At 40.6% G+C, this 13205-nt stretch overlaps 1 protein-coding gene across 2 annotated transcripts in view; it reads left to right on the forward strand.

Annotated features, from left to right (window-relative positions):
• Positions 1 to 11304, forward strand: part of DHX9 (DExH-box helicase 9) — a 51111-nt gene extending 39807 nt beyond the window's left edge. For both annotated transcript variants that reach the window (XM_019427470.2, XM_019427480.2), the window contains 12 exons: positions 58 to 271; positions 465 to 559; positions 851 to 924; positions 2125 to 2277; positions 3613 to 3773; positions 4526 to 4637; positions 5206 to 5367; positions 5464 to 5591; positions 6517 to 6746; positions 7148 to 7263; positions 7969 to 8169; positions 10356 to 11304. In XM_019427470.2, coding sequence (XP_019283015.1) covers positions 58 to 271; positions 465 to 559; positions 851 to 924; positions 2125 to 2277; positions 3613 to 3773; positions 4526 to 4637; positions 5206 to 5367; positions 5464 to 5591; positions 6517 to 6746; positions 7148 to 7263; positions 7969 to 8169; positions 10356 to 10722 — 2013 coding nt within the window. In that variant the 3' untranslated portion in view covers positions 10723 to 11304. The remainder of the gene's footprint in view (positions 1 to 57; positions 272 to 464; positions 560 to 850; positions 925 to 2124; positions 2278 to 3612; positions 3774 to 4525; positions 4638 to 5205; positions 5368 to 5463; positions 5592 to 6516; positions 6747 to 7147; positions 7264 to 7968; positions 8170 to 10355) is intronic.
• Positions 11305 to 13205: the final 1901 nt, after the last annotated feature.

Genomic DNA, 13205 nt, shown 5'->3' on the forward strand with positions numbered 1-13205 from the left:
CACCTCATGAGCTGTAGTAATTGAGACCATTCAGAATATGTCTCCTAATTTTTGCAGGCAAATTGCAACCTTATCTGTGGTGATGAGTACGGTCCAGAAACCAGGATGAGCATGGCGCAGTTGAATGAAAAGGAAACCCCTTTTGAACTCATCGAGGCTCTACTCAAGTACATTGAGACCCTCAATGTTCCCGGAGCAGTGTTGGTGTTTCTGCCTGGCTGGAATTTGATTTATACTATGCAGAAGCATTTGGAGATGAATCCTCATTTTGGTGGGTGTTCTTTGAATTCTTCGAATTCTCACCCAATATTTGACAGTGAAAGTTAATAGTTTTGCTTGTTCCCTAGCCAGTGTGAAAACAAAACGTAGTATTGTGTCAGTATTTGAATAAAAGTATGCATTACGTAGAGCAGTTTTAAAATACGCTATTATTTTTAAACTTTAACTTTTCCTTATTCTTATAGGAAGCCATAGGTATCAGATTCTACCTCTGCATTCTCAGATTCCTCGAGAGGAACAGCGCAAAGTATTTGATCCTGTACCAAGTGGAGTGACCAAGGTAAAAAAACAAACATTTACACTTATGGGTTGGGAAGTTCCATAGATTCTAAGCAGATGTTATAGGCCTTCAAAGAGCTACCCCTAAAAAATTGTAATCCAGCTAAATTGAGGAGGGAAAGAAAGGGTCTTCTCATTGTGAGTTAAGTTTTTCATAAGTCAGGCTGCAGGTGGATGGTTTTTTTAAGGCTCCTGTAATTCTCTTGTCATTTGTTACATAAACAAATCCGTTCTTTTAAGTGCATAGTAGAATATTTTCTGAAGTATAATTTTTCTTAATATTTCATCACAGGTTATTTTGTCCACAAATATTGCGGAGACTAGCATTACCATAAATGATGTTGTTTATGTCATTGACTCCTGCAAGTAAGTTTCCAAGGCACCTATTTGCGTAGAGTAAATCTGAAGAATGTTCCATGTAGTATCTAGTATCGGAATCAAAAACACCTTTTTTTTTTTAATTGAAGTTTTGTGTTCTTGTACTGTCAGAATTGCTGTGCACTATACATACTGTGATACAGGCTAATTAGTAATTCTTGGTGTTGATTTGTCATAAGTGTTACAGTAGAAAGTGAAAAGCTTAACACTAACTTCTGAGCTTCCCACTGCTCTTGTCTGCTGATGTTTGCTCATTTCTCATTGGGTGTTTCCGTTGACCACTGCCACACAGTAGCAGGCTGGTTAGTGTATAAAGATGACCAGTATTTATCTCATGATAAGATATCCTACCTTTGAATCATTCACTTAAGAATTAAAAAGCTTCAAAAAAATTTTAAAAACTTCATATTTGGTACGTGATGATCCTGAGAAATACACAGGGATGCATTGTGTACAGATAAGTACACAAGACCCCCAGAGAGAAGAAAAAGTCAAAACTTTGTTATGTCTGGCCCATGTCTTCTCCACATAGTCCCACAGCCTGTCCCAGCAGTCGAGAAAGATCTGCCAGTGCCCGTTCTAGGGACTGGTGCAGAGCACGCAGCCCTCTGGGCCACTTCCAATCTCTTGGTGCCAGCTGCCTATGTGGATCGTTGAAGGAATCTGAGGTTGCTTAGGGGTTCAGAAAGACCATGCAGGCATCTGTTGGTGAGGTCGTCAGAAGTGCCACGTATTCTGGTTCAGCACATAACTTTTAGGTCATAGGTAGCCTGGAAGTTAAACTAAACATTGGAATAGAGTTGGTTTGAATCATTATCATTTACTTACAAGTGTGTACTAGATCCTGTTTGTATGCTTTACAGACTTCATTAATTCACTTAATGTTTATAAGTAAAGATCCTGTGAGGTCAGTAAGAGTATTATAGTCATTTTCAAATGAGGAAAATGAGGCACAAAAAGATGAGTATTAGTAACTTGGCCAAGATGTCAAGCACATGTGGCACATATGTGTTATTTTTCCCTCTTAGAAGTTTGACAGATCAGAAGATGCCATCAGGTTCTTACTGGTGCTTTTCACAGATAGTTGGCATAGTTCACTGGAAAGCATCCACCCCTCAGTGGACATAACAATAGTTATGTGCTGGTCGTGCATAAGAGTCTTAGAATTAATCGCTGTTTCCTATTTAGGCAGAAAGTGAAGCTGTTCACTGCTCACAACAATATGACCAACTATGCTACAGTGTGGGCGTCCAAAACAAACCTTGAGCAGCGGAAAGGACGAGCTGGCCGCGTACGGCCTGGATTCTGCTTTCACCTGTGTAGCCGAGCTCGTTTTGAGAGGTGAGACCAATTTTTTTTTTTCTTTTTAATTTTTTAATGTTTATCTATTTTTGACACAGAGTATGCGAGCAGGGGAGGGTCAGAGAGGGAGGGGGGGAGACACAGAATCCGAAGCAAGCTTCAGGCTCTGAACTGTCAGCACAGAGCCTGACATGGGGCTCGAACTCACTAACCTTGAGATCATGACCTGAGACGAAGTCAGATGCTTAACCCGACTGGGCCACCCAGGCGCTCCAAGAGACCAATTCTTGAATAAAGATTAAGGATTTTTTTTACCCCTTCATTCATCCCCTCCCCCCACCCTGCTATGAACCTAATGAACTCAGAGTACATACCCACCCTGCTATGAACCTAATGAACTCAGAGTACATAAATGCCTCCAGTTATGTATATTGGAGGATAGTTGTCTTTCATAACAAGGTTGTGGCAAGAATAAAATTGTCATTGATGGCATGTTTGATAGTGGTTACCTGATTATTACTAATCTTTTAAAGGGAGGCTGTATGGACATTATTTGGCAAGAGTGGGAGGGGCAGAGGGAGAGGGAGGGAGAGAATTCTAAGCAGGCTCCGTACTCAGCATGGAGCCCAACATGAGGCTGGATCTCGTGACTGAGATCATGACCTGAACTGAAATCAGGAGTTAATAGATGCTTAACCGACTGAGCCAGCCAGGTGCCCATTTGTTTTTGAGTATAGTTGACATCTGATGTTAGGTTAGTTTCAGGTGTACAACACAGCGATTCAATAGCTCTGTATATTATACTGTGCTCTCCACAAGTGTAGCTACTGTCTGTCCCCATACAACACTGTCACAATACCATCGACTGTATTCTCTGTGCTCTACCTCGGACCCTTGTGGCTTATTTATCCCATAACTGGAAGACTGTATCTCCCACTCTCTTTCACCCATTTTGCCTGTTCCTCCCCTTGTACCCTCCTCTGCCCCTCCACTCTGTCGAGCTAGTATTTTAACCATGTTTGTCAGCAGACAGGACCTGAAGAAGTCCTAGGTGTGATGATGACATTAAGGATTCAGGATAATTTTTCATCATTCTTCACTCAGATGAAAATAACATCAAGATATAAGTATAAAGTTACAAGTCACTGCTCAGTTAAGAGGGTCTTGTCCAGAGAGTCTTTTTGTAGTAAATATAAAACATGCTTTGGTAACTGTAAAAGCATGAGGGAAGGAGAGCTCTATAAATCTGATGATCTCTCTGCAAAGCATGAGGAAGGAGAACTCTATAAACCTGACGATCTCTCTGCAAAGATTTTATTAAACAAACATGTATATACAAGGGAAGATGGTTATTTTATGCTTTTTTTCTCTCAGACTGGAAACTCACATGACACCTGAGATGTTCCGAACACCATTGCATGAAATTGCTTTGAGCATAAAACTTCTGCGTCTGGGAGGAATTGGCCAATTTCTGGCCAAGGCAATTGAACCTCCGCCTTTGGATGCTGTGATCGAAGCAGAGCACACTCTTAGAGGTACCTGCAAATACAGACCTACCTAATACATGTAAATTATGCCATTTGTCTTGTCCTGCAACTAACATGTAACAAATGAATCAAGATACAGTCAGCAGGGCTGTGAGAAGACTTCCGATGTTGCCATATGTATTTAGTGTGGTCAGTTTTATAAAATGAGCAACATGAAGTAAGAAGGAAGTAACAGGAGTCTTTCTTAACCAATATTTAACGATCAGAACATGAGTTAGTCACAATACAATATTTTATGTAGCTCTCTTATTTTACGTAGATCTATTTGTGTTTTATAATCACATCATAAAAGTGGTAAAGTTTCGGAGAAAAAATAAGGGCATTGGAGCCAGGGGAATCTGGTTTTGAATTTTGAATCTAGTACTCATCTGTTAATATGAACTTTAGACTTTAGATTCCATCTCTCTAAAAATTCGGTAGATGGTATTAGACTTGTTAGGACATGTGTATTTAATGCTGTTACTATTATTTTGACTGCATGTATAGAGTTCTCATGGACTGTATTCCACTTCACAACCTACAGCAGCCTAATTCTAGTACCCTCTTCTTATCAGGTACTCCCAAATTTGGTTTTGTTCTATTTTTGAGTGAGGAGAATTGCTGGCTGTGGGCATGGTGCTCGCGGTTGGCTTGACAGATACAGAAAACTAACCTTAACCTGTAAGGAAGTGTTTCACCTTTGCCTCGGTTAAAGGGGCATTCATTACTGCGTCTGCTCATAAACAAATCTCTCCCCACAGAGCTTGATGCATTAGATGCCAATGATGAATTGACTCCTCTGGGACGAATCCTGGCTAAGCTCCCCATTGAGCCTCGTTTTGGCAAAATGATGATAATGGGATGTATTTTCTAGTAAGTGCTTTGTCTTATTGCTGATACTTAAGTGGCAGAACAATGTCAGAATCTTATTCCCTTCCCCATAAAAAACAGAAGACAAAACTAACTTCTGAAGTATAGAAGTGGCCTACTGTAGATACTGAGGAAAGTATGAAGTGCGGAGAATGAATCGTTTCAGTAGATGGACACCTGGGCCCAACTTGTTGGGGGAAAGCTAGTTTCTCAAAAGAGAAGTGCAGTTACTCTCAGGGGCTTAAGTAGTTGTTTTTGAAAGGGAAATAGCATTAGGAAATTTTGAAGATGGAGAGATTTGAAAAGATGGGAGAAGAGAGAATAAGGAAAGAAAAAATGTAATACTTGGTCATAATTTATGATTAATATGCATCCATTAATCTCAGAGCTCCTTATTTATTTTTTCCCTTTCTGCTTCTGGAGAGAGCAGCTATAGAAGTTCTTTGTTAAACCAACTCACTGCAAATAAAGCAGTATCATGGCCAAGAAAGGCTCTGACCCACAGTGACAGTACTGCTCGTGAACTGCTAGAACCAGACTGCGATCTGACTGTATTTCCTGTCTCTTTCAGTGTGGGAGATGCCGTCTGTACCATCTCTGCTGCCACCTGCTTTCCGGAGCCGTTCATTAGTGAAGGAAAGCGACTGGGTTATGTTCATCGAAATTTTGCCGGAAACAGATTTTCTGATCATGTGGCTCTTTTATCAGTATTCCAAGCTTGGGATGATGCTAGGTATGGGTTTGAAAGAGAAGAGTTGTAAGATGTGAGAACCGTCTCCAGCTTCTAATGTGATACTGGGCTTTGAGAATGACTCTTTGTCTATTTCAGAATGGGTGGAGAAGAAGCAGAGATACGTTTTTGTGAGCACAAAAGACTCAATATGGCTACACTAAGAATGACTTGGGAAGCCAAAGTTCAGCTCAAAGAGATTCTGATTAATTCTGGATTTCCAGAAGGTAATGACTCACATTCTTGAAACCTCCCTGAAGGATGTTTATGTAGCGTGCACACGTTGACAGTGCAGTATATTTTAGCTTCACTTTAGACCCTGTGCTTTTTCTGTGTTCCTAGCTATTTCTTAGTTATTGGAACCATAGTGATAATCCGTTTTTCACCTTTATTCAGCCTTTTAAAAAAGGAAATGGAAGGTTGTGATGCTCAAATTGTAACACACTACAAAGATGATTAATAGATGTTTTAAAAACTGTACTACTTTTTAGAGACTTTTTAAAGTCTCTTTTATCTTAAGGGGCATAGCTTTTAGCAGTTTTAGAATGAGTGGTTTGTTGAATTACCTCAATTAGTGGTTTGTGAAGTTGACTGATCAGCCTGCCCACGTGTTCACGTGTAGATATGAAATTTACCATGTTAAATTTTAAGTGGCTTTAATTAAGGCTTTCGTGTGCTGGCAGGTAAGAGGGCTTGGATGTGTGCTGGAGAAACAATCCAGCTGTTTATTTCATATGTGAATTGAGCTATTGAACTCCATCTTCTCTAGAAAGAATGGCTATTTAAGAACACTAGATGGAATATTTTTATTGTCCTGTTGGTCTAGCTCTTATTCAGAGAGTAGATGATTAAACCAATGTATGCAGAGGGGTTTTGTTTTTTTGTCTTTAAGTAATCACTCCAGGCTTATGTTGTGGTCAAGTCTGTATTAGAAAATACAGGTATTTTAGTTTTTTTGTTGTGGAGACTCAGAGTTTCTCCTTGAACTTAATGTGGGCGCAAGAGTTCAGAGAATAGAGGAAGTCAGGCAGGCAGGTTATCGGAAAAAAGACATGGGAAGGAGTCAGTTCGCCTAATTCTCTTAACTAGTTTACATGCAGTATGGGATCATTACCCAGATATCTGATATTTTTACCCCATTCCTCTTAACAGATTGCTTGCTGACACAAGTGTTTACTAACACCGGACCAGATAATAATTTGGATGTTGTTATCTCTCTCCTGGCTTTCGGGGTGTACCCTAATGTGTGCTATCATAAGGAAAAGAGAAAGATTCTCACCACTGAAGGGCGTAATGCACTTATCCACAAGTCGTCTGTTAATTGTCCTTTCAGTAGCCAAGACATGAAGTACCCATCTCCCTTCTTTGTATTTGGTGAAAAGGTAAGAAAAGATTCGCTTAGAAAAATTAGCATTGAAAATCTAGGTTGTCCTTACTTATTAAAGTGCAGTGGGAACATGAGTTTTCATTTTCTTAAAATTTTTTTTTTTTGACGTTCATTTATTTTTGAGACACAGAGAGACAGAGCATGAACGGGGGAGGGGCAGAGAGAGAGGGAGACACAGAATCTGAAGCAGGCTCCAGGCTCTGAGCTGTCAGCACAGAGCCCGACGCGGGGCTCGAACTCACGGACCGCGAGATCATGACCTGAGCTGAAGTCGGACACTTAACCGACTGAGCCACCCAGGCGCCCCGAGTTTTCATTTTCAAAGCATAAGTTCATTATCATTATTTGGGAATTAGAATGTCCTCTATTTCCTCTTGCCTCTTTTTCCATCTGCAGATTCGAACCCGAGCCATCTCTGCTAAAGGCATGACCTTAGTCACCCCCCTGCAGTTGCTTCTCTTTGCCTCCAAGAAAGTCCAGTCTGATGGGCAGATTGTGCTTGTGGATGACTGGTACGGAGTTTCAGATGTGAACTACAAACTGCATTCTTAAAGTTGTGGTGTAAGGGGATACAGCTGCCAGTCTAACTTAATTTGTGAAACATGACAATTTCGTGACACAGTGAGGTGCTTTATAACATTGTCTTTTCTTGGAGAGTGGTATACTTTGGCGGTTCATACTCAGTAGTAAGTCTTACATGACCTATACCAATAGAAGCAGATGCATTAGGCATTGGAGCTATATCTGCCCCCATGAATACTACCCTAGGGAATCAGAATCCAATTGGAACTTGGGGGGTACTTCTTTTGTATACTCTGTTGGTTAGAGACGACTGGTAAGCATGTAGTAATTAGCACTTGACAAAAATGGAGATCTTAGTGACCAGTCAGTAGGCTCAGTCATATTCCTGAAAACTTGTAACACTCCAGCAGTGTGTAATTTCTTCCATTCTTTTATTGAAGCTAAGTGATCTGCATTGCTAACCTAACAGTATTTTGCTTGAAAAACTTCTTGGTTCTCAATACCTGCCAGTAGCTAGCAGTGAGTTTTAAGAAATTAAGTGTAGACGGTTATCGTTCTTGATACCTGTAGTTGAAAGTATTGGTACTTAGTAAGAAGTTAAATTTATTCTTTCAGTTACCATGTATGAAATAGGGAGGTAGTAGTATTTTGCTATATGTACCCTTGTTGTACTTTGTCGTTTTTCTCTATTTTAGGATCAGATTGCAAATATCTCATGAAGCTGCTGCCTGTATCACTGCTCTCCGGGCAGCCATGGAGGCTCTGGTTGTTGAAGTAACCAAACAACCTAATATCATCAGCCAGTTGGACCCCGTTAATGAGCATATGCTGAACATGATCCGCCAAATCTCTAGGCCCTCAGCTGCTGGTATCAACCTCATGATTGGCAGTACACGGTGAGTACCCCAGTAACTTCTCTTTGAACCAAGCTGAGGACAGGAATCTTTTTTTTTTCTTTCCTGTCTTAAACTATTTATTTATTTATTTATTTATTTTGAGAGGGAGAGAACACGAGAAGGGGAGGGACAGAGAGAGAGGGAGAGAATGAATTCCTAGCAGGCTCCAAGCTGCCAGCATGGAGCCTGGTATGGGGCTTGATCTCGAGAATCATGAGATCATTGACCTGAGCTGAAATCAGGAGTCAGACGCTTAACCAGCTGAGCCACCCAGGGGCGCCAGAGGACAGTGATCTTACACTGGCCTAAAATTCCCACAGTTAACTGACAGAAGCCTGGTTATTTAAGTTAAAATTCTAGACGTACACTCAATATGAAATATAATGCTGGTTAACACACTCAGAAGGATGTTACTAACTTTTGTCTCTGTTAATGATATATTATGTCAGTGCATATTGGGAGTTTGAAGGGGACCTTGAAAGTACATTCAAAGCCCAGGGTGGGTCACATGACAGGAAAATGACAGAGCCCAGACAGTTCTTTTTGCACAGTACTGTTTTGCTATCTCTAGCGAAAAAATGTTGGTGGGTGTTAAATTGCTGCTTCTTCAAATGAAAAGCCTCAAGGTTTATCTTAGGGAAGTGGAAGAATGTGAATATCTTAGAATGCCTGGGTGGCTCAATCGGTTAAGCTTCTGACTCTTGATTTCAGCTCAGGTCATGATCTCATGGTTTGTTGAGTGCCAGCGCCCCAAGTCACGCTCTGCACTGACAGCATGGGCCTGCCTGGCTCTTCTCTCCCTCTCTGCCCCTACCCAGTTTGCTTTCTCGCTCTCAAAATAAATAAACTTTTTAAAGAGAAGAGTGTGAGTATCTTGAAGGGTAAAGAGAAGAATGTGAAATATCTTAATTCTTAAATTTTTTTCTTTGGTTCACTTTTTTTCACCTTTTTATTTGCCCACAACCTTTTATATGGAAACATTTGATACCTGCAGAAATGGCAACCCCCGTATGGTATCATAACCTAAACTCCCTAATCACCAGCATCTTGTGCCACTTGCTTTCATATATCTGTTTGCACAAACACACCACTTTTTCTTAATCCTTTGTGATGGACTCTCAGCGGTTGTTATTTTACATTGGTATACTTAGTGTATCATTTAAGCACATAGCTGCAATACCATGATCACACTCCAAAAATTTAAGTGTTGTGATAACACTAATATACAAACATACTAAAATTTTTCTAATTACCCAAAAATATTCCTTAATCTCCCTCTTAAGGATCACTTACTGCATTTGGTTATAAACTACTGTAATTTTAACATATAGAACTGTTATGTGCTTTATGGATTCTGGGTCACATCTCGCTATAACTGATTTACTTCTTAAAACTTATTAATCATAGCACATAGTATTCATTGTATTCTTGGCACTGTGCTAAGTGCTCTTCTGATATTTGATCTGTGATGTAGGTAGATCTTGTTCCTTTAATATGAATGAGGGAACAAGCACAGAGAAGTTCAGACTGAAGGCCATAGAGCTAGTGAATGGTAGGACTGGATTCAGACTAAGACCATAGCGACTCCTAAAACAGTACTCTTATTTATTGTGTTAATACTTTGCCCTGCCCAGAGGGTCAAATATATGAAGAATTATTGAGAATAGTCTTCAAAAAGAAAGGTAGATAATAAGTGTCATAGGCAGATACAACTGTAGTGCTCATGGGTGTTTAGAAGAGGAAAGATTACTTTTGGCAGGAGGGATCATGATTAAGGAGGCTTCACATATAATCTGCTCTGTGAAGGACAAAAGAACCTTTCTGACCTAGAAAGGATGGGATAAATACAAGACAGAGTTCAAGTTGCGTAAATATAACGATGGCCTGAATTACAGTAGGGAGAATTGAAATGGAGAGAAGTGAGTGGATTAGACAGGTTTGCAAGAGAATTGGGAAGAACTGGTGATGGGTTGCAATGGGGGGGAATAGTGCATGGAAGGAGTGAAGACAAACCCCAGCCACATTTCTGACTTGGACAGCTGCTGAATTCAGAGTGCTAGTCTCTAAGGAAAGCTGCAGAGGAGGAGGAGTAAGCAGTGTGGGGTATGCTGAACTGGGGTTTTTGGTGAGACATCTTGATTTATGCAGTTTTTCATTACCCCTCATTTTCTTTGTACTTTTCCTAGGTATGGAGATGGTCCACGTCCTCCCAAGATGGCTCGATATGATAATGGAAGTGGATATAGATGGGGAACTTCTGGTTATGGTGGTGGAGGCTATGGCAGCGGAGGCTACGGAGGTGGCGGAGGCTATGGTGGTAGTGGAGGCTTCGGTGGCAGTGGCTATGGTGGTGGCCCCAACTCCTTTCGGGCAGGCTTTGGCGGAGGCTATAGAGGAGGTGCCCGAGGTGGCTTTAGAGGTATCTCAGGAGGCGACTACAGAGGGGCTAGTGGAGGAGGCTTCAGAGGATCTGGGGGATTCCAGCAAGGGGGTATGAGAGGGGGCTTTGGGGGAGGTTACTTTGGACAAGGAAGAGGAGGTGGTGGCTATTAAAGCTTGGTTATGTCAGTTCCTATGCATAGACAGTAAAAAAAAAAAAAAAAAAAAAATTTTTTTTTGCATGCTACCTATTTCCCCCAAGTTGTTTATTTGATGCCAGTAAGTAAACCCATTTTCCATCCATTTTGTGGTTCATTGTAGTTTAAGGAAACCAAGCGTATAGCTACATTAGTGGTTTTGTTTATATTATGTAAAATATGATGACCTATTATAAAAGTACCACAGTTTGTATTTTTTCTTTAAGGAGTAAAGATTTGCCCTTAAAATTAACTTGATATTTTCTTGGCTTTAGTTTACTACAATAGAAAATAAAGTATTATACCAAATACTGGCCATGTAGTTCGTTGTTGACCTTACATGGTAGAGTAATTTTACAATGCCAGTTACATCTATTAGTTAGTTTTAAGCTTCACAGGAAAAATTGTACTTTCAGTTTTCCAAAGTATACCAAGTGATATTACTGCTTGTAGTAGTTAAAATAAATAGCCTTGAAATGGAATTGTTATTCTTACAGCAAATCCTGGCCAGTACACAATTTCACATGGACCTCTGCACTTGAATAAAACTTTTGACCTACGGCTGAATGTTTTTACTTTTTCCCAAGCTTTGTCTTTGAAAAGTCTAAGACCAAGGTCAGCATTCTCTTTTCTAGTTAGTTTGTAGTGTAAAAATTAATTTTAATTAGAATTAGAAATTAACCTACAAAACTCTTTAATGATTATAAATCAAAGAATGAACCTTCACCAGTGCATCAAGTTTTAGTAGAGATGTTTATACATTTATAACACTATATGGTTTTCAATAAATTTTCACGTTTCTGACTTGAGAAATAGCACAGTATAGGAGAGATTACAAAGGCTTGGACTGAGTAGAATTGGGCTCATCTTAAAGCTGCAGATCTCAAGATTGTACTTCCAACTACGATTTCCTTTCTGAGCATCAGATCCTATTAACAACTGCTGCTTAGATATCCACAGAAATCAAGAACTCCGCACTTTCCAGACTGAAGAGAACCACCTAATTCACCCGGTGCCCTATCCTATACTGTGTTCCCCTGTTCATCTGTGGTTTTTGGTGTGTGTGTGTGTGTTTGTTTTAATCACAGGAGTTTTAGCTGCTTCTGGCCAAAGCCTTAAACACTTTCTGGTTGTGCTTTTGTAAACCAGCTGCCTGTTCTCTTCAGGCTTGTGTTCACTTGGAAGTGCAGTGATGCTGCAGCGTAAACATTCCCATACAAATCTCATACCACCGCCACCCACTCCTGGCTTAAACCATTGATTCCCTAGAGCCTTCAGAGTAGAAACTGCTCTCCCTTCTCCTCCAGCCTCAGTCCTACTCCCCAGCCATACTGAACTTCTAGCCTCATCAGTGCACCATGCTTTCTCTTGCCTTTTGCACATGTTATGACAACTCCCACAGAACATATACACTCAGTAATACCTCACTCACCTGGTACTCATTTCACCAACAGCTTTAACTACAAATGAGAAATCAAAAGATGACCAGAATGGCCAAGAGAGATGAAAATTACATTCCCTAGAACTTGAAAGAACCAATTAGGCATAATCTTTTAGTCTTTTGCTAAGAACCTAGGGAAATGCCTAGGCAGATTTCTAGAGCTCTTCTCTTTGTGGCTCCCTGCTGCCTGTGTTTGCTCCACCAATTATAGCTATCCTCCCTAAAACAGCCTCTGTCTCTTGAGCTCCGTGAAACTGCTTGTGCTGTGCTTGGTTCTTTCTTCCTCTGCCATGATCTACCAGTTACATGTATGGAGATAACAGCTTTGTGGGTTTTTTTAAATAGGTCATTTGGTTTTCTAGTTGTTTGCATGGGAGTGGGGAGGAAAATCAGCCATCAGACTGTCCATAGCGGAAGTGGAAGTCAACTTAAGTTGATTTTAATTGTCAAAAGAACCCATTATAACCTCCAGAAACCATTCCTTTTTAAGAATTATCAGACACATGGAGCGGAAGGCCATGTGGAGGATTACTTTGTGGCATATTAATATACCTGGAGATATCGAGGCACCTGGGTGGCTCAGCTGGTTAAGTGTTCGACTTCGGCTCAGGTCATGATCTCATGGGTTCCTGATTTCGAGCCCGGATTGAGCTCCATGCTGGCAGCTCAGAGCCTGGAGCCTGTTTTGGATTCTGTGTCTCCCTCTCTCTGCCTGTCCCCTGCTCACACATTCTGTCTCTCAAAAATAAACATTAAAAAAAATACCTGGAGATACCAACCAATGTGCCGTGTTTCCTTTCTTTCTCAAACGTCCCTCTATATCTGCCTGGAACGAAAAGAATATTCAGTTTAAGGGATGTTGCAGGTGCGAGGTGACTGGAAAGCGTTTCCAAAACGAGAAAGCCGATTGTACCCCTTTCCCATTCAGGAGATGAAAAGGGCTAGACACAGTAGGGTGAAAGAATTGAGGAGAAAGATCTGTGGAAGGGTGTAAAGTTGCTGCTCACCGCACACGTTCA

Source organism: Panthera pardus, unplaced genomic scaffold (genome assembly GCF_024362965.1).
Source record: "Panthera pardus isolate Hobbes unplaced genomic scaffold, ASM2436296v1 HiC_scaffold_21, whole genome shotgun sequence".
Classification (NCBI taxonomy): Eukaryota; Metazoa; Chordata; class Mammalia; order Carnivora; family Felidae; genus Panthera; species Panthera pardus.